The 20,625-nt window shown below is 43.1% G+C and overlaps 1 protein-coding gene and 1 long non-coding RNA gene across 6 annotated transcripts in view; one reads left to right on the forward strand and one right to left on the reverse strand.

Annotated features, from left to right (window-relative positions):
- LOC310912885 overlaps window positions 1–1,655 on the reverse strand; it is a 139,193-nt gene extending 137,538 nt beyond the window's left edge. For 3 of the 4 annotated variants that reach the window (XR_014590736.1, XR_014590737.1, XR_014590740.1), the window contains exon 1: window positions 1,612–1,643. This is a non-coding gene — a long non-coding RNA (uncharacterized lncRNA). Of the gene's footprint in view, window positions 1–1,611 lie in introns of all 4 variants that reach the window. The other variant, XR_014590735.1, reaches the window with a different exon arrangement.
- Window positions 1,656–1,677: 22 nt separating this feature from the next.
- Window positions 1,678–20,286, forward strand: MYSM1 (Myb like, SWIRM and MPN domains 1). Of its 2 annotated transcripts, XM_083867854.1 has the most exons (20): window positions 1,678–1,762; window positions 3,846–3,921; window positions 4,118–4,188; window positions 4,470–4,547; window positions 4,679–4,705; window positions 5,219–5,297; window positions 5,786–5,884; window positions 6,479–7,233; window positions 8,099–8,229; window positions 9,064–9,167; window positions 10,018–10,095; window positions 11,147–11,235; window positions 11,555–11,609; window positions 11,688–11,738; window positions 12,566–12,640; window positions 13,514–13,702; window positions 14,204–14,336; window positions 16,127–16,232; window positions 16,351–16,408; window positions 17,177–20,286. In XM_083867854.1, exons 1-20 carry the CDS (start codon window positions 1,701–1,703, stop codon window positions 17,333–17,335), a joined length of 2,475 nt encoding a protein of 824 aa, XP_083723980.1. In that variant the 5' UTR covers window positions 1,678–1,700; the 3' UTR covers window positions 17,336–20,286. The 2 variants fall into 2 exon arrangements, with proteins under 2 accessions (XP_083723980.1, XP_083723981.1); XM_083867855.1 differs by lacking the exons at window positions 16,351–16,408; window positions 17,177–20,286 and having other exon boundaries at window positions 14,992–16,226.
- The last annotated feature ends 339 nt before the right edge of the window (window positions 20,287–20,625 follow it).

Consider the following 20,625-nt stretch of genomic DNA (forward strand, 5'->3'; position numbering starts at 1 on the left):
CTAGATTTTGCATTTTTAAATAGAGAGAACAAAAACCATCACATTTGCCATTTATTAATTTCACTTTCATTCCAGCACAAAGATAAAATATGTAGAATAAAAAGGTTGCAAAACAGTTTCTTGGTTCAAAATATTTTTGTATTCAGATGACAAAACAAATATAAACAGAGACACTTTCTGAGTCAACAGAAAGTTCCAGGGGATTATTTTCCTAATGATAATCAACCCTTACACTTCCCTTCAGATTACAATCCAAGTTACCACAAACACCCAAACACCTTTTGAGAAATGAAACACAGATTTAAGAATGCATGAGACTAAAACTCTTTTTTTTGTTATGGATAAAACAACACTTTAACTTGACCCTTGCAATGCTGTGGTGAAGGAACAGACATGACCACGAACTTGAAAAACACAGGCACAGAGGCTCAGAGGGTCACAGAACCATTTAGGATGGGAAAGATCTCCAAAATCATCGAGTCCAACCTATGAACAATCACCAGCTCGTCAAACAGATCACTGAGTACCACATCCAGCCTTTTCTTAAACACCTCCAGGGATGGGGACTCCATCACCAAGCTGGGTACGGTGTTACAATGTTTAGTCAGCTCTTCTGGGAAGAAATTTTTTGTAATATCCAATTTAAACCTCCCCTGGCTCAACCTCAGGCTGTTTCCTCTTAGTCTGTCCCTTAATCCCCGGGACATGAGCCCGACTCCTGGTAGGGAGTTGTGGAGAGAGAACAGGTCTGCCTTGAGTCTCCTTTTCTCCAGGCTGAGCCTCCCCAGACACTGATCACGGTTGTGCTCCAGGCCCGTTCCCAGCTCCGGACACCTCCAGCCCCTCCTTGTCCTTCTGGCAGCGAGAGGCGCAGACCCGCACACAGCTCTGAGGATGCCCCTCGCCACCAGCGTGTGCTCCAGCCTCCCACCGCCGCCTCAGGCCTGACTGTCACCCCTTTCCCCTCTGCTCTCAGCCCGGTCATGTCCCCTTAGTCTGGCCGTGTTCCCTCAGCCCGGCCATGTTCCCTTAGCTCCCGGCCATGACCCCTCAGCCCTCGGCCACGGTCCCCAGTAGCCGGCTCTGCCCTCTCGCTGCCCGGCCCTGTCCCCTCACTGCCCGGGCTGGCCCCTCAGCGGCGGCAATGTCCCCTCAGCCCAGCCGTGCCCCCTCAGTCTGGCCATGTCCCCTCAGCTCCCGAACATGTCCCCTCAGCCCGGCCATGTCCCCTCAGCTCCCGAACATGTCCCCTCAGCCCAGCCATGTCCCCTCAGCTCCCGGCCATGTCCTCTCAGCCCTCGGCCACGGTCCTCAGTCCCCGGCCCCGTTCCCTCACTGTCCGGCCTTGTCCCCTCAGCCCGGCCATGTCCCCTCAGCCCTCGGCCACGGTCCCCAGTCCCTGGCCCTGTCCCCTCACTGCTCGGCCCCGTCCCCCCCGGCCCGGCCCTGTCCCCTCGCTGCCCGGCCCTGTCCCCTCAGCCACAGTCCCCAGTCCCCAGTCCTCAGCCCTGTCCCCTCGGCGACGGTCCCCAGTTCTCGTCCCCGTCCCCTCCCTGCCCGGCCCCGTCCCTCAGCCCGCCGCCCCTCCCGGCCGCCCCGCGCTCCGCCTACCCCGGCGCCATCTCCGTCTCCGCCTCCGCCGCGGCCGCTCCTCGGGCGCTGCTCCCGCCCCTTCCCGCGATAGCGCCGGGCCCGCGGTGATGGCGGCGGCGGCGGAGGAGCCCGAGGTGGACATCGAGGGGGACCCTGCGGCCGCCCCGGGGTGAGTGAGGGCCGCGGGGGTCCCGCTGCGGCTCGGCCAGCGCGGCCCGGCCTCCCTCGGCCTGGGGGGAGATCCGCTCCCGAGGGGGCGGCCCGGGCCCGGGAGAGACCTTGGAGTGTCCCGGAGTGCGGGGCATGGTCGGGAAGGGCACCGGGAGCGGGGCTGGTGTGAGGAGAAGGCGGGACCGCCGTCATGGGAGCCCCCAGAGCCCGGCCCGGCGCTGGGAGGCTGCTGGGAGAATCCTTAAAATACCCCTGGAGAAGGGGCCGGGTTGTGTAACTGTGTTAGCGGGCTGGGGGGGCAGGGAGGCTCAGAGAGCCGAACGCCGGGGCGGAGGGGCAGAAAACGGGTTCGTACAATCACAGGATGTTACGGATTGGAAGGGACCTTAAAGATCTTCTAATCTTCTGATCCCTGCTATGAACAGGGGTATCTCCCACTAGAGCAGGTTGCTCGGGGCTTTATTCAGCCTGGCTTTGAACGCTGTCAGGGCTGGGACATCCACAATCTCCATGGGCAATCTGTGCCAGGGCATCACCATCCTCAAGTTAAGAATTTCTTCCGAACATTTAACCTAATTTTTCCCTCTTTCAGTTTGTACCCATTAGTCCTTGTCCTATCGCTCCAGTACCTGCAAAGAGTCCCTCTCCAGCTTCCCTGTGGCCTTGCCATCAGGTCTCCACACAACCTTCTCCAGGCTGAAAGCCCCAGCTCTCCCTGCCTGTCTTTGTAGGGGAGATGCTCCAGTGCCCTTATCAACATTGTGGCTTCCTCTGGGCTTGGTCCAACACTTCCATGACGTTCCCTGGTTGGGGACCCCAGAGCTGGAGGCAGCACCTCACTCCAGAGCAGAGCAGAGGGGCAGAATCACCTCCTGTGCCCTGCTGGCCACGCTGGTGTTGATGCAGCCCAGCATTCCACTGCCTTGCAGCAAATGCACAGATAAAGAGATGCTGAAGGGAGTAGGCAGTGAGTGTAATGCCTTAAATAAAGCACTTGCAGGTGCTGAGGGGGAATGAAAGGTTTGTAGCAGAGACACAGTGCCCTCAAGCAGCCCCTGCCACTCCCTGGCAAAGGGGGCTCTCCATCCCACCCTCTCCTGGGTGTTACTGGTAGGGACACAAAAGAAACTACACTTTTTCATTGTTAGGTTGAAGTGAGGAAAGAAGGGCAGTTTACTATGATTTGGGGTTTAAATAGGATTTGGATTTTGTTTAAGGATTGGTAGATGATAGAAACACCTCTCTGACCCCAGTGGTCAATTTAGGAGTTTTATCACAGAGAAATATGAAAATAATCTACTTTGTTTTGAGAAACTCTAGAAGAAAATGTAAACAATCAGAAGGTTAAAGATTAGGGCGACATCTGGGTTGTCAAAGCAGGGGTTGTACTGATCTCTGCACATGGAGACTCATCCTGATCCTTTATCCTGTAAAGAGATGCTTAAAGTGCTGCACAAAACAGTTCAGAGCAGGAGGTGAGTTTAATTTAGTAGCACTGCAGGGAATATAGGGCTAATTAGTCTTTAGACAAGACTGAATGTTCTGGAAGTAAAGGTTTTTGAAAACAAGCAATTACACAAATTACTGAGGAGATCTTATGCTGCATGAAAATAAAAGGAAGTTTATCAATGATGTTAATCAGTGACAGATCTCTAATTAGTAGTTATTTACAGAAAAGATTTAAATATAAGCTGGATGAAGTCTGTATGAGCAGGAGATTAAATATTGGGAAGAAACTCTCCCTGTATGGATGGTGAGCCCTGGCCAGGCTGGACAGGGCTTGGAGCAACCTGGTTTAGTGGGAGATGTCCCTGTCCACGTCAGGGAGTTGGCATGAGGTGATCTTCCAACCAAACCATTCCAGGATTTTATTCTATGGTTCTAACAACACTGTATGACAGGATTTTATTAAACCTTGTGCAAGTTGGAGCTCTCCTCAGCAGGAAAAGCAGATTTACTTTACAAGAAAATGCTTTTACCATATTGGGGGTAAGATGTAGAAATGTTAAGTGCAGTTAATACAATTCAGTGATGTTCAATATTAAAAATAAAATGGTTCTGAACACTGCAATATCTTTCAGAGATCATGAAAACACAGCATCAACCCTGTTGCAGGATCACTATCTTGATTCATCCTGGAGAACTGGCAACAGTCTTGTAAGTATTTTTTTTTTAATCAGTGCTCCTGGTATCAAGGTTATCAGTGTTTCTGTGTTCTCTCTTCCCTCCATGTACACACTCTTTTAGGTTTTTAACCAGTGCTTCTTCCTTACTTTTAGAAACTATTTATTGTCAGTACTCAAGTACAGTGTGACAGAATTCAGATATTAAAATGAATTTTTGTTGTCTGCAGCCCTGGACGTTGGACAACAGCATTAGTGAAGAAAACAGGGCTGTCATTCGGAAGATGTTGCTGGAAGAAGAGTATCCTTTTGGTGATTTGGTTTTATGTTTTCCTGTAGAATGCTAAAAACCCTCCTATTTCCAAAAGAACTGGACAGATCTTTCCCTGTTAAGGTAAAGTCTTGACAGGACTGAAGCCTTGTCAACTGCAAAGGTAGATTGCAGAAATCCTGTTGTAGAAACTACAGTATTTGTTTCTACAGCTGAGTAATTCTGAAGCAGTGTAATTTATCTGATTATTAAAATTCTCACATGTCCAGATATCTCTGATGCTTTGAAATCTTACTTAATGACTATTTCAGATATTATTTATCTAATAAATCACTTTCTGAAAAAATATGGCTCAACCAAAAGGAAGTGGAGAAAAGATCTATGAAAAGGTAAGATCTGTCTGGGAAAAAATTCTTAGTTAGCTGAGTAGAAATGAAAAGTCCTTCTAAAATAAAGTTATTTGCTGGATATGCACCAGCAGCACAATTACTAATTTTTATTTTCACTCTTGCATTTGCAGCCCACATAAGAAAACTGGAAAAGTCATGTACGTACATTTTAATGATTGAATTCCGTTTTTAAGTGTGGTGTCTGATTTTGTTAAGTTACCAGATGCTATTTTAATAAAATTAAAGTTTCTTTTGCCTGGCTATATAAAATTATTTAAGAGGCCTTTCAACAGGAAGAAATACTGTTGTATGTAACAAGAGGCTAGAGTAAAACAGGTTTTGGGGAGTTTTTTGATAGTACAGTGGTCCTTATGGTAAAAAATTGTAAATTCTAGTTGCCTTTTTACCTGAACTTCTGTGTTGCCTCCTTTGATGTATTTCTGTGCCATTGGTCACTGAGGAGTGTTGAGTTGCCTTGGATCTTCCATCATGATGGAGAAGCTGATGTGATTCTCAGTATTTTATTTATGAGTCACATTCATGTTTAGAGCAATCCTTTGAGTTTTACCAGAGATGGGGAGTATCCTCCTGTCAGAAGGTGCCTTGAGTGACTGGGATTGGAGAATATCTGGATTTGGGAAAGCACTGATTTCTGCTTCCTGCATTCCCAGGGTGCGTTCGCCTACAAAGTCACCTGGCTGCTCTCTGAAGTGGACATCAGAGGAAAAAGAGCTGTTTGAACAAGGACTGGTGGGTTTGTTTTTATAATATTTTAAATTGAATTGATGAGTTTATCTTGAATAGTAAATACTGCTGTGACATGAATAAGCATGTTGTGTAATCACAATGCTGCATTAACTGTGAGAAGTATAGTGTGTTCTGAAGGGAAATCAGGTAAGAAAGTAAAATCCTTTACTGTTGTAAGGTCTGCAGAGATTATATGGTTGTGCCAATTGTAAAAGAGTTGGCTTTGCCAGGCACAAGGATTCCTTGGGATAGCAGGCAGCAGAATGCCTGAAATGGGTGAAGAAGATGCTTTAGTTAGGATAACAATAATTCTTACTACTGGATGCAGTTTCCTTCTTGGTAGAACACAAATAGTGAGGTTCTTTACCATGGGTTTGCTGTGCTGTTTGTGCATTTTAATGAATAATGAGGTTTTGAACTCATTTGACACAAGCAGTGCCAGGTCTGGGATGTCAGAGTTTGGGTCACCTCCATGTGCTTTGTTGTTTCAGGTGAAATTTGGCCGCAGGTGGACGAAAATTGCCAAACTGATCGGCACTCGGACCGTTCTGCAGGTGAAGAGCTTTGCTCGGCAGTACTTCAGGAACAAGGTAAATGGAGCATCCCTGCAGCTGGAAAAAAGGTGTTTACCAGTGGTTAGCTTGGTTTTAGTCTGTCTTTTCAGGGCACTGCTGTCAAAGCATGTACTCCATTTATCCCCAGCCCCAGGGAAGTGGAATATCCTTATTTGCAGATTTAAATGTGAAGTCAGACCTGATTTCAAATTCCGAGAGTCACCACTGTTTTTATTGCTGGTATAACTGAACAATAAATGCAGTATAATTGTGGTCCCTTATACTGTTGGTTGTTAGTGTGAAAATACTGGTTTTCTACTACACAGCCCTTTCTGCTGTGTGTTGTAGTTTTAGCTTCAGCCTCATTTGAGATTTCATGGGCTTTAAGAAGAAATAATTACTTTCTAGGGTTTTTTGACTGGAAATACATGTAAATTTACACTTAGCCTAAAGTATACCTATAATGCTGTGTAAAAGTCAGTTACAATTGATTAAACTAAATTAAAAGGATAAATTGAAGAAGAAACACTTCAGAATATCTGCTGTTCAAATAAAACAGTCCTGATTATTTGGGAGGCAGATGGTTTGGGTTTGTTTTTCCCTCCTAAAAGTGTTTTATATTTTCCAAAGGCAAAAAATGGTGATTCAGAAAAGGAAGAGCAGAGTCAGTGTGGGAGCAGCCTTCCCATGGAAGATGGGATCAGGGTGGAAGCTGGAAACTTGAGAGGCCGTGCAGACCCCAACCTGAACGCAGTGAAAATAGAAAAGCTGTCAGATGATGAGGAAGTAGACATAACTGATGACATGGATGAACCACTCACTCCTGCTTTCCAGCAAGAAACAGGAAAATCTGAATTATCTGTTATCCCAAAAAGTCCAGTTGGAGAAACAAAAGCGATGGAACAAGGTGTTTCATCTGCTGGCCACAGTTCTGCCACTGCTTTGCCTAAAGAAGATCCTCAGCACACCGGGCCAGAGACAGTGGATGCTTTACTATTTCCTGCTGTGGCAGCAACGTGTTCCCAGCACCTGAATGGGGATAAATCTGTGAATTTGGATTACCAGCAGTACAATAATTTCCTTGAGAAAGCCGAACAAGGCGGAGCAGTCACATGTCGTGGGACTGCACAAGGGACTGATCAGGAGCTCAGTGAGGAGCAAAGAGACCTGGCTGATAATGGGTTGCTTTTCCCTTCTCCCTGCCAAATGGATGAAGATCACCAAGAGGAAGCAGAGGAGCTGAAGCCACCTGATCAAGAAGTGGAGGTTGACAGGAACATCATTCTGGAAGAGGAAAAGCAGGCTATTCCTGAGTTCTTTGAGGGGCGCCAGGCCAAAACACCAGAGCGTTATTTGAAAATCAGGAATTATATTTTGGATCAGTGGTGAGATGCATTAATGTCTTTTACTGAAATAGGTGATTAAGATGCCCTGCTCTGATATAGTTAAAACACTACTTAGGACTAACAGCTTGCTTCTGAATAGAGTGAAATTAATTGTATGGTAGCTTGCCAGTGAAGAACATTCATTATTAATGTTTCTTTTTGCATCTTCCTGATTTGTTCTCTGGCATTCTGTAAGCTGAGCAATGAAAATACTTTGAAGCATTAAGAAAATGAATGTCCTGTACTAGAACAGGCTGCATTTATTTTGGCTGTGCTATTTTCTTGCCATCCTATACATAAGAATGATTATAAAAAGTGGTTCCTTAAAATAACCAATGGCATTAATTCTGTAGCCCTGCCTTTATAGAAGAGCAGTAAGAGGTAATTATCTGTGCTAGAGCAAATAATGTAGACCAAAAAAAAGCCTCAGATTAAGAATCAATTTGGAGTGGTGCTTGTACACTAAAATATTCTATATTCCATCTCTAAAAACTCAGTGTAAGGAACTGTAGTGGCTTGTAGGAGGCTCAAGATACTTTGGTTGCCAGTTTTGGTTTGTGCTTGCTTTGAAGTAGAAAAAATTATTGAGATTAACTCTGTTACCACTCAGTTGTCCTGTGCTCTGACAGCCTCTAGTTGCAAAAAGAGACTAAAATTCCATTCCACACCAGAGAAGTATTAAACTGAGAAGATTCAGTACCAGTTTAAAGGAAGAAATAAATGTGTAGAGAGTGAAAACAGGACCTCAGTTAAATTCCTTTTATTTATTTATTAATAAATTCCTTTTATTTATTTATTCCACCCAATTCCTTCATCCCGCCATGGTTTGTTCTGCCCTTTGAGCAGATTCTGTGCTTTGTTTTAGGGAGAGATGTAAACCCAAGTACCTGAACAAGACCTCAGTGCGTCCAGGCCTGAAGAACTGCGGGGACGTGAACTGCATCGGGAGGATCCACACGTACCTGGAGCTGATAGGAGCCATCAACTTTGGCTGTGGTAAAGATATTTCTGTTAGAGGCAACCAAGAGCCTCTCCTGGTGCAGTGCTGAAGGACTGCCCAGCTCTGGGGTGTGCTGCTCACATAGAGGATGCACATTCATCCTTGCTGGGAAGGACCTTCCAAGCAGATTCTCTCATCTAGAGTGAAATCTAGAGGAGCTTGTAAGCTATTCAACAGGATTAGGAATTTGGGGTTTGCACAAAACCTTCTATTTTTTCTTTTCGTTTCCCTTTCCTCATGTTTAGCCACACACTATTGGTGGGATATTTGTTTCATGCTTTTCTGTGTGTGCTGATACCAGCTGTGTCTGAAATTCTGCCTTCCTTCTTATTAGGCAGAATTCAAGTAGTTGCTTCTTTTCCCACACTAAATTATAACTATTTCCTATATAAACACCAATGCCTTCATCCTCAGGGCTAGTTTTTAAACAATTCAAGTGTTAAAATTAGGTGACCTGTTAAAAGTGAATATGCACCTGTGCATATGCACCTATGCAACTTGATATTGGTTTAGAGGCTCTGAATGAATTTTGGTCCAAAGCTGAATGACAGTGACTTAGGAGAGGAGCAAAATCCTACAATTATATTTTGTCTGAAGTAAAGTTATTAAAATTAATTAACAAGAAGGAGGTTTTGTTGTTTTAAAAGTGTAACGGGAGAGGGCTACGCCATCACTCACAATTATGATGCTTTCACTGTGAGGGTTTTTCTTGCTTTCTCCCTGTGCCATTTGCTGCTGTCACTCACCCGTGTCATTGCTGTGTGTGTGTGGCAGTGCTGAGTGTCCCCGAGCCCTGCTGACACGGGCCTTGTCCCCTGTGTGTCCTGCAGAACAGGCCGTGTACAACCGCCCCCAGCCCGCCGACAGGAGCCGCTGCAGGGAGGGCAAGGACACGGTGGAAGCCTATCAGCTGGCCCAGCGCCTGCAGTCCATGGTACAGCCTGGGGGCAGCAGGAACAAGGGAAAAATCCTCCCACCTTCCATTCCTCAGGGAATTTCTGCTCTCACTCAGGCTGCAGTTTCCTTAGGGTGCCCTGTGATTCAGTCTGGGTACAGGTGTCTCACACCCACTCACACATCCAGGTATTTTGCTGTCTCACAGGTCTTCCCCTGCAGCCTGAACCCCCTGCTCCCCACCTCTCCATAATTTATTAGCCACAAAATAATGAAGTGCATTGCAGTGTGTGATTAAGCTGCTTGCATTTCAGCTGTTAAATACAGTAGGTATTTGTTATGGCTTACTGGGAGCCCTGTGCACACAATTAAATGCTGCAGTAACTCATTTATAACTGCACAAATTACCAAGGCTTGCCAGAGTTAATTTTTATATTCACACTTAATGTAGCATTTTTAAGTACCTCGCAGCAAAGTAAATCAGTTGATGAGAGGAAAACTAAATCAATCCCCCTTTAAAAATAATAAATCGAAATGTAAGGAACTGTAGCATACACTGAATGTAAACACACTGAGTTTATAGCTTTGTGTGTTGCCTGAGCATTAATTCAGAGCTGGGTATCAGTGCCCTGTTGCTGCTATTCCATGGAACATGAACAGGCTTTACAGCCTTAAACCCCAAAACTTTACTGATGATAATTCATGACGGATTGTGAACTACTTAATTCTACAGAAATCCGGGGTGTTCTTTATTTTCTGGGGACACGTTGGACTGTCAGTACCATTCCTGGGGCAGTGACCTTTTGGATAATGTCCTTATGGCTGCCTGGATGAAGGAAATGCAGTTTTTCCAGGGTGAGAGTTTGACTCATGGTGTTTTCTTGTCTCAGCGCACGAGAAGGCGGCGAGTGCGGGACCCCTGGGGAAACTGGTGTGATGCAAAGGATTTGGAAGGACAGACATTTGAGGTAACTCTCCTGTGTTTTAAACTTACCTTAAATCTTCAATTCTTGCTAATTGCTGGCAGGTGCTGTTACGTCAAACAGACCAGGGAACTGTTGTGTCATAGGGACTTAACCTCTCTTGTGGAAGTGTAATTTGAAAGTACTGCAGCAGCTGGTACATCTTCCTGCTGGTAAATACAGCAGCATTTAGGGTTTGCTGAGGGGTTTTATGCCCGTAAAACTCTGCCTTGTCTTGTAGATTTCCTGACTTGTTGATTTCAGTTAACTGCTTTTAGGGTAATGGTAGGGCATAGGAGAATAACATTTAAATGTTATTTTTTCACTCCCGTATGGTTTCTTTGTGCTCATTATGCAGGTGATAATGAGTTCCTAATATTAATTCTGCTACTAGCAATATCCCCAGTAATACTGTGGCTTATTAAGTGCTTTAAAAATTCATACAAGGTTAAATATTTCATGGGAGAATTGGAAAGAAAATACATGTCTATTCCTACAATTACAAATTACATGAAAAATGAAGAACTGTAAACATCCAATTTCCCTGTATATAAAACCTTAATTTTCAACCTTTCAGTAATTACCTGTAACAATTATTTCCATGATGGTATCATGCCATACCTATTTTTGAATAATGGTGGGTTAATAATTCTAATACCTTCTGGAAAATATATATTTGGATGGAAATAAAGGTTGAAAACATTCATCCCTAAGGAGGGGGATGATAAATTCTGGCTGTAGTTTATAATGGCAGATTATCACACCTGGATTTACACCTGGCTTGTGGTGTGGGCTGTGATTTTACTGAATTTGAATGATTTGGAGAGTGAGAGAATTCTCTTACCAGGCACCCTGTGGACTTGATCTCAGATTGTCATTCCTTCCACACTGCTTGGTTCTGCCATGGCTCTTGCCTCTATCTTGAGTAGTCTTGTAATGCACAAATTATATTAAGAGGGCAGGGATATCAAGAATTTATTCCAGGCTGGTTTTGCAATCAGGGCTGAAAAAGCACTTCAGACATTGAAACATTCAGTTTCTTTAAAAATCTTTTCAGCATCTCTCAGCTGAAGAATTAGCAAGAAGGAGAGAGGAAGAAAAACTGAAACCTTCAAAATCTTCTAAAGGTTCAAGACAAATCAAAAGGTATTTGATTGCGTCATGTTCAAACATAGCTCTGCTAGAAATGGAACAAATGTCCTGTGTCGTGTCAGGCTGGAATCCTGCACTGCATTACTATGTATCCTGGTCTGAAATAGCAGGGATGCATTTCAGATATTCTGTGTTGGAATTCAGGAGTGTGGGAAGTGACATTTCTGTATTTGGTGGAAGTCATCCTAATGTGGGATGAGAAAATCCAGTGAAGAAAACAAGATTATTCCTCCTCTACCAAGGAGACAGTGGGAAACTTGAAAAGTTTCTTGACTGTCCTACATCTTTAGAGAAATTTTCTTTCATTTTATAGTTCCTTTGATCCCTTTCAGCTGATACCATGCTGTTTGTTCACGGAAGAAAAGCAGGTATGTACCTCTGAGTGAATTACTGAGAAGGCTCCATTGCTTGGGTTCCTTTTCTTATTACTGTGTTTATCATTTCAGGAACCCTTTCAGGTGAAAGTGTCTTCTGAAGCACTTTTAATAATGGATTTGGTGAGCATTAAGTTTTGTCTTAGAAAAAGCTGTGATGTGTATGCTGTGGGTTTGGTTCTTTTTTTTAATAAGCAACATAATGAGACCAAGAAAATAAAACAGAGGAGCTGTGGCTGCCCCATTCCTGGAAGTGTTCAAGGCCAGGTTGGGTGGAGCTCTGAACAGTCTGTTCTAATGGAAGGTGTCCTTGCCCATGACAGGGGGGATAATGAAATAATCATTAAGGTTCCTTCCACCCCAAACCATTCTGTGATTCTTTCCAGTCAGACCTAGAAATGAGAATCTAGTATTAAATAAAGCCCCTAAAATGAATGGGTTTTCTATTGTGCTTAATGTACAACTATTGACCTTCTAGAAAAACTAATAAGAGCTTTGCTACTTTACTGAGACCTTTACTACTTACTGCTCTCTGTTATGTTTAAATCTAATTTGCTTAAAGCTACTTTCTGAAACAGACTGCTCTTCTGAAATCTATGGCTTCATTTTCTCCCAGTCTTGGAACTGATTTTGTATTTGCAAAGCAATGTGTGGGGTTTTTTGAGAATAACAGGCTGTAGCAAAATGTGTGCAGTTGTTCAGCACTGCCCAGGCTGCAGTTTTTGAAGCCAGCATTGCCTCATGTATGGAAGTGTTGCACCCTTGCACTATGTCTGTGCTGTGTTTATAATAAGCAAATTTCATCTTTTCTGTTTGCTTTAAATGGAAGTATTGGGTATTTGAGAGTCTTGAGTTGCCTTGAGTTTTCCTTCTGTACATCCTTGAGAAGTCACTGACTTGTGAGAAGTCCCACAACTTGGACTTTTCCCCCTTGTTTGGTGTCATTCCAGCATTCTCACGTGTCTCTGGCAGAAGTGATTGGGCTGCTCGGTGGAAGGTACTCTGAGGCTGATAAAATTGTGGAAGTAAGTGTTTGTCTTTTCGCATTTTCTCTATAATACTAAAACTGAAATGGCCAAAGTTATCATTTGAATAGATGTAACTTATTTCAAAAAGGCATCTAATTAAATATGTTGAAGTTCATTACTGTAGTCTTGAAATATGAGAGTTAAGCTTACATTGAAGTGTCAACTGCATCATGAAGAAGATTTGGTAAATTACTCTTAAAACTCTGAAAGTTTTCTGTAACTGATGGAGGTTCCTTTGAAATCCTGGAAGCTGAGAATTTCGGGTTTTCTGTGCTGGCAGGCACTGGCCCTCAAGAGGGCACTACATTTGATCTGAGGCTGTGGAACAGGCTTCCCAAATTGAGTGATAGCACTGGGGTTATGGGTGTGTAGTTTGAATAGAAGTGTGTAATGTTACAGGGTGCAAAACTTAGGATTTAAGGTTTTAGAATATAGCAGTATATATAAGGCAAGATGGAGGATTTAAGGTGTTGGCTAAGTTCTTCTTCTTCATGGGTTTGGGTGGTGTTTTCTAATTGAGTGAAAAGATCTGCATTGCAGACCACGCGTGGTTTGTTATTGGGTTAAAAGTGAAAATAATATAGGTGTCATCTCATTATTGGACAAATTATGCTTAAAAGACCTTGGAAAGAGTTAGAGACAGACAAGGTTTTCTGCCTTGTTAGCTAGAGTTCACAACTTTAGAGGCTGCACTTTAGATAAGAATTAATAAACATGAAAACTGCAGCTCCCGAGCTTTAATCCCGGCTCTATCAGGAGAAATGAAGATAAAACCCCCAGATTTTAATGGAGCCCCATGTGAGGATCAGACACACCATCTTCAGTCTGATCAGTTCCTTGCAGTGCTGCAGCTGGAGGTTCTCTCCCCAGGTGTGCGCAGCAGAGCCCTGCAACAGCCTGAGCACGGGGCTGCAGTGTGAGATGGACCCGGTGTCGCAGACCCAGGCCTCGGAGTCACTGGCGGCCCGGGGCTTCCAGGTCATCGGCTGGTACCACTCGCACCCCGCCTTCGACCCCAACCCCTCCATCCGCGACATCGACACCCAGGCCAAGTACCAGGTACGGCCAGAGCACAGCAGAGCACCCACCTGTGGCCCTGGTTCCCTGCCTCAGATGGTTTGGTTTTCTGGAATTCTTTCCCCAGGGAATTTTCTGTAAGCAGGAGAGATGTTTTTGTAAACTGTACCTGAGTTATTCATTCCTTTTCCTAGGAGGGTGTTCTTGATGTCCCTCTGGTGTGACCAATGTGAGTGAAGAGGTTTTGCCTTTGTGTCGCCATCAAATTGATCTGTGTAGAACAGTATAAAAGGGAGACACATCCCAAAAATAAAGGAGTCATTTCAGCCTTCTTGAAGCTCGGAGTCTGTGTCCTTGTGGTGTAAAACAGCATCACCCAAGAGCCCTAAAGCCTCCCTGCTGTTCACAGGGGAATTCACTGCTACACCAGAGCAGTTTACATCAGCTCAGCATAAACTGATATAAAAGCTGCTCTTTAGGTTTCAGCATTGCTGTTCAGAATAAGACTGGATTTTTGTATGTGGTGTTTTTGGTGTTTTTTAGAGCTATTTCTCCAGGGGTGGTGCCATGTTCATCGGGATGATCATAAGCCCTTACAACAGGAATAATCCTCTTCCCTATTCCCAGATCACCTGTCTGGTCATTAGTGAAGAGATCAGTTCTGACGGTTCCTATCGTGAGTACCCCTGTTCAATCCAGTGTCTTAATTCTGCTTTTCCTTTTGGCTGTTAAGGGGAAGATGCTTGATTTTGAACCTGAGAAATCAGTATTTATGCATTTATATTGGTGATATGATGGCATTATAAAAATGGGTCATTTATAATGGTAACATGTGCTGGATAAACCCAGGAATTTCCCTGAGAGAATAAACCTGTGGGTTCTCTGTGTTGTCAGGACAGGAATACACAAGTATAAATATATGTGAGATTGATCTTCAGGGTTAGTAGTTCCACAATTCATGAAAGGAGTGAAAGGGTTGAGACACAGGTCCCTGTTATTTACACACAGAATCCACGTGAACAGTTTAGAAACTGTTTCCCGTGTCTTACTTGGCCTTTGCTGTGTTACAACATTCTGAATGGATTCTCTGCTTGAGGAGGCAGAAGTAAATAACAAAGAATTGGCTGCTATAGTAGCCAAAAATCTTTAATTTTTAAGTAACATAGCATTCAGAAGGTCAGAGGATGAAATCAATGTGCCAGCTGTCCAGGGGAACCCAAGGCACAAAAGCTGGAATGGTGCTGACATGAACCACCACCTAAGGGAACAAATTCCTGATTAAAAATACCATGGCATTTCATGAAAACAGGATCTTTTCCTTTCTTGAACAGTTAAGGACATACCACATAAAATGTGCTGTACTGCAAGTGATGATCAGATCTTGTGCTCTTTTCCTGACATGGATTTGAGGAAAGTTCCCCTGATAACAGTAGATGGTTCTGGTAGCTGCCCCTTCTCTCTCCTCCTCCCTCTATTTACAAAGTCCTGATTTTTGCATCCACACTCGAAGGTTTCCAGTTCTCCTGGCACAGCAGTAGCTGAGGCCTTGTGAGCCCACAGTTCCCTCTGTTTTTTCCTGTGGAAGCAAACAAGGGAGCCCATCTGCCTGGAGCCTCCTGCACAGTCCTGGGGCAGGGTGGCCACATCTGTGCCCCAGTTCCTGTTTACCACACTGAGACTCCTGTGCTTTTATCCTCCTTTCCCACACCTCCCACCCTTGTGGGGGAGAATTAAAATACTGACAAACTCTATTGCCCTGAGAAGAAGACATTTTTGTAGTCATGTGCATTTTCTATCAGAGGATTTCAGATTTCTGTTTAGCTCCTGAAATCAAGGTTTTACAAAATGCCACCTCCTCTGGCTCTTTGGAAATTATTTACTGAAATGTACAGTCTCTTTCTTTCTCCCTGATTTTTGGTAAATGAATTGTGTTCTGCAAATAACTTTCTGATGGTCCTTTTAAAATATTTGCTGGAATTCTCTTCCCCCACCTGCAGTAAGCTGTAAGGATTTCTTCTTTTCTGAGCAAAATTCCTTTGAAATTGAAAGCAATAGTCAGCACTTCACCATCAGCCCATTCATACTGAAAGAACAAACCTTTTTAAATAATTCAATAACCATATAACTCTTAGGCTACAAAAGTGCAACTAAATTAGAAACACACAATTCATTTTTCCATTTCTGGGTTTGTTGTAGATTTTTGTGTCCTTCCTTATGGAATAGAAATTGGCAGGGGCAGGGAGCAGAACAGATTTGTTCCTACTCCCACCAGAATTAAATTTGGAATCCAAAACACGTCATCCTTTAACCTCCTTAATGTTGTCAAGTAACAGAACTACAGGCTTCTGCAGTCAGTAATAAATGAGGAACAGTTATGGGGAAGGAAGGGGTTGCACCTAAACTAAACAGGAAAAAAACAGTGGAGTGTAGCAGAAACACTCAATAATGATCTTCAATTGATTTCAGGCCTGCCATACAAATTTGAAATGGAACAGATGTTGGAAGAGCCTCAGTGGGAATTAATATTCGAAAAAACCAGGTGGATAATTGAGAAATACAGATTTTGCCACAGGTATGTGTCCACTTCTGTTACAAGCAGCCAGATTGGAATTTTATACATTTATTGTCATGTTTCAGTCAAGACCTGTGGCTACTTTGTCCAGCACTCCTGTTTGTTTTTCTTCCAACAGCAGTGTCCCCATGGATAAAATTTTCCATAGAGATTCTGACCTAACCTGTTTGCAGAAAGTAAGTTTTCTTCTCTCAACTTTTTTACTTTAGATTTTTTAAAAATGCAAATCTGTTTTGTCAGAAGTCACCTGGAGAGTTACACTTCTACAAATCAGAGATGTAAATTAATTACAATAAATTATTTCTGTGGCACAGCTTATTTACTTACAACACAGTGAAAATAAAGATCCTCCTCTGAGAGAGGTGGGGATTTGGTTACATGCAGACACCAGGTTTGACCCTCAGTGTGGAGAGGAATTAATGACAATTAATTCCTCAGGTCTCTCCTCAGCATTTTGTGTGCACATGTCTCAAGAGCAGATTTGGCCTTCCTTCTCCTTTGTTCCATCAGTAAAATAATGCTGTGCCATGTTTATCATGGATAAGTAGGAACTTTAATTTTCCAGTCAGTGCAGTCACTGCTCTGGAGCTCTGACTATTGGCAGCTGCACCATTATTGCACAAACAAGACAGAAACTCTGCCCAAAGCAAAAGACATAAACAGAAAACTTGCACACATCGATTTTTATTTTGTTTCCTCCCAATATATCTTTGCTTATAAAGTGTAAATCTAAACTTGGGTTGGTAGAATGCTCTGAAATTAAGTTGTTGGGTAATTGGTTTTAAAGACTTGGGTTTAGATCACCCTGTTCCTTTTAAATTTATGATGTGCAAACACTTTTTGTAGTGTTCATCCTAAATAAATAAAAATCTCTTGGCAATACTTACCTGATAAAAGAGGAGGGAAATGACAATTTAAAACAGATTTCCTTTTCTTTTGCCTAGCTTTTGGAGTGCATGAGGAAGACTTTGGGCAAGGTAACAAACTGCCTCATTGCTGAAGAGTTCTTGACTCAAATAGAAAACTTGTTCCTTTCCACTTACAAGAGTGAAAAAAATGCTGAAGGAAGTGAGAATGAACATTCACTCCAATTGCCGGTGTGAATTTTGGCTTTGGAATTTTGATTTCATTTTTTAACTTCGTCCTCGCCTCTCCATTATGTCAACTCTTTCAGAATTGTTATCCCTTTTAATAGTGGCTGTAAGAATCCAGTGTCATCTTATTGTTGTGGTTTAAAAACACTTTGAAAACTCCTAATGTGTGACCTGTGTGCCCGAGGAATGTTTAATGCTAATGAGCGCCATGGAGTTAATTGCTGGACCAGCCTGATGTTTGGGAAGGAGAACACCCTGTCAGGAATGCTGTGCTTCAGTCTTCAAGGAGAGTTTGTCCTCTCTCAAGTCTTTCAGTTTGGGGAATTTTCTCTAATGTTTTTATCTACAAGTGCTCCTCTAACTCAGAATGATTTTGTTCCTTTGCTTTAGAGAGTGTAAGTTTGGATGAGTTCACAAAAGGGAAACTTGACTGAAATGAGAGTTTTATAGCTCAGACTATCCTGGTGTCCAGTCAGAAGTTTCATCCAGCTGTAGCAAAACACATCACCCAATTTCTTTTTTTACCATTATTTTTCATATTACTTTTCCCCATTGCTTCTGATGGTCAAGTAGCTTTTTGGCACATTCTTTGCCATCCTGCTTCTGTATTGGGGAGAAAAAACTGATGAGTTTCATGACTTCTCAGTAGTGGCTGTGCTTGTTTCCAGTGGAAATGATAACTCCTGTCTTAGTTACTACAGGTTGCCTCTTTCTGACCTTCCATTCTACAGGGAGGTTTTATGTTGTTCTCCAGATAATTGTGGTTTGTCCACTTCTAATTGCCACTGTTTCCTGTGGAAACAAGAGCTCCTGGTTGATGGCAAACTGAGTGCAATGAGCCGAAAAGGGTTTGTGTTTCTGAAGAAAAAATCCCACTTTGGTATTCAGAGTCTTCTCTATAATGTTCAAGAGAAAAGCACTTGTTTGTATCAGTTCCTCAGTAATGATTTCATACAGGTATATATTTAGATAAATCAGTCACAGATTGATCTTGATTGAGAAGTTTCCTGATTGCAACTTGGGAAATGTTTCATGAGCTGTATCACTGTGAATCTTTTTAGAAAAAATGTGCTTTAAATGTTGCTTTCTAAATGCTAAGGAAACTTGACTTGTCTACAGGTATTACTATTTACACATGTTTATCATGGGCAGAGTTTCTCAGAGAGGTCTAAAATATATTTGAAAGTCTCAAGCAAGACTTTGAGTTTATATCTGAAGGGGAGACAATGGACCCAATTTTTATTTTAAGAAAATATGTGTGTGTATGTATATATATATATAGTTCTATATAACATAAATGGAATTTTAAGATTTTGTATGTTTCAACTTTTTGTTTGTATGAAGAGTTTGAAAAGCTTTAAAATCATAGAGTTGCATCCCAAGGCGGGAACTCCTTCACAGGAAATTAATGTTATATTTTTATCAGGCCTCATGAGTCTCTTCCTGTCACTAAGAGGAAGGAGCAGAACCTGATCAGATGAAAATGTGAGCCCTTGAAACTCAGTGTTTTTCCCACATGTAAGAGCTGTGGGCTCAAAAGCACTGCTGGGTGTTGTGTGCTCTCTCTGTGTTGTGCTGGTGCACAACTTTAGGTCCCACTACTGTGTGTAATTTACCACTTGGTGTATCCATCTCTCTCTGGCCTCAGTCTGATTTACTCTAAACTCTCATCTTTGGGGCATCCTGACCACTACTCTTGTATGGATTCCTGGCTAAGCTACACTCCAGGTGGGAGAGCATTCCTCCTCTTCCTCAGTCATGGGGTGTTGGGCTGCAGTTTTGCACAGGTTACTCTGGAAAATCCCTCAGTGTCAATGTCCTGACAGTTCTAATTAGGAGGAAAATTTTGAACCTCTGTTGTCACAGCACCATGAGGTAGATGCTGCTCCTTGTCCACACAGGATTCCCCCAGCCCTTTGGGGATGGGTCAGGATTACCCAGGTGGTGGTAGCAATGTCCTGGCTGCTTCCCTCTTTAGTGATCACTGAGGTAAAGTAATAAAGTAACACAGTTCTAGTACTATATTTAACAGTGCTGTTACATGAGGAAATTTTTGAGCAACCCAGACTTCTGAAGCGATATTTCTGAGTACAAGGGGCAGGATTGAGCTTTTGACATGCACATAAAGGCTCCAGGTTTCCAAGTGTTTGTTGCAGGGTGCTGTGGGAGAAAATACAATGCTTGTACCATCAGGATCCAGTCTGGCACACAGAATTCTATAGGAGTTGGAAAGAGCACAGTTGTGATGCTGGGTAATGATTTTGTTGACAGGAGCCAGGGTTAGAAAACTAATCTACTTTTCATCCTTTAGTTTAACTGAGTTAATGATACGAGTTTGGAAGTTGCATGCTTCCCAGGAAATAAAATTCTGTTTTACTAATATACCAGTTCTACCAAACACATTTTAGGCATGAAATTTTTATATTATAAAGCCTTTTTTCCCCCATCCAGGCTTTGTTCCCATGGACCTGTGCAGACTAATCCGCTGTTCCTTTCCATAGGACCAGTGTTACCCCTTACCAAGTTGTTGTTCAGCACGTGAGAAATTGTTGAGTAGTGAGTAGAATGATACAGTTAACACTGGAATTCAACAAGTTAGAAAAGGAAAAAAGGAATTAACAAACCCACAAAATAAACCCAAACAATCCCTCCCCAGGATGTCTGGCAAATATCCCTATGGGCATTTGTTGGCTGAATCATGTTTTGCTCTCCCAGTTACCAGCAGTGCTGCCTCACAGGGGTGCAGATATTGTGTGCAAGGGGAGGGAGCATCCCTATTTTTTTTTTTTTTTAACTAATTAACTTTCCAAAAACAATTCAGTTGAAAAAAAGTAAACAAAACCCATAACCAAGTAAAAAGTTAACACTGTTGCCATTGATATTCAGTGCTTTTCTCCTTTGCTTGCTTCTCTGCTGTTTCAGACTGATGAACAGGACAGGAGTCCACTAATAAAGACTGCACATGCAATACCCTGAAAGGTGTGTCTGTGTTTGTGACAGCTTCTTGTCTCCGAGCCTGGGGCTGGAGTTCTTTGTTCCGTGTGGGTGGCAATGACTAAGTGACAGAATAAACTCGATTTATTTCAGCAGAGGGCGCTTTGTCACAGCGGCTGCGGGAGAGGTTCGGAGCAGAGCTGCTCTTGGAGTGTGTGTAAAACTCTGGTCGGGGAGTGTGTGTAAACCTTCTCTGGTCGGGAGCACGTTCAGGGCAGGAGTGCCTCGCTAGGGAATGTTCCCTTCATTTGTTTTACACCCCCTGTGCTTTAGACTCCCTCAGACAATGATCCAGTGGTACTGGA

This window comes from Zosterops lateralis (genome assembly GCF_965231275.1).
Source record: "Zosterops lateralis genome assembly, chromosome: 9".
Taxonomy (NCBI): Eukaryota; Metazoa; Chordata; class Aves; order Passeriformes; family Zosteropidae; genus Zosterops; species Zosterops lateralis.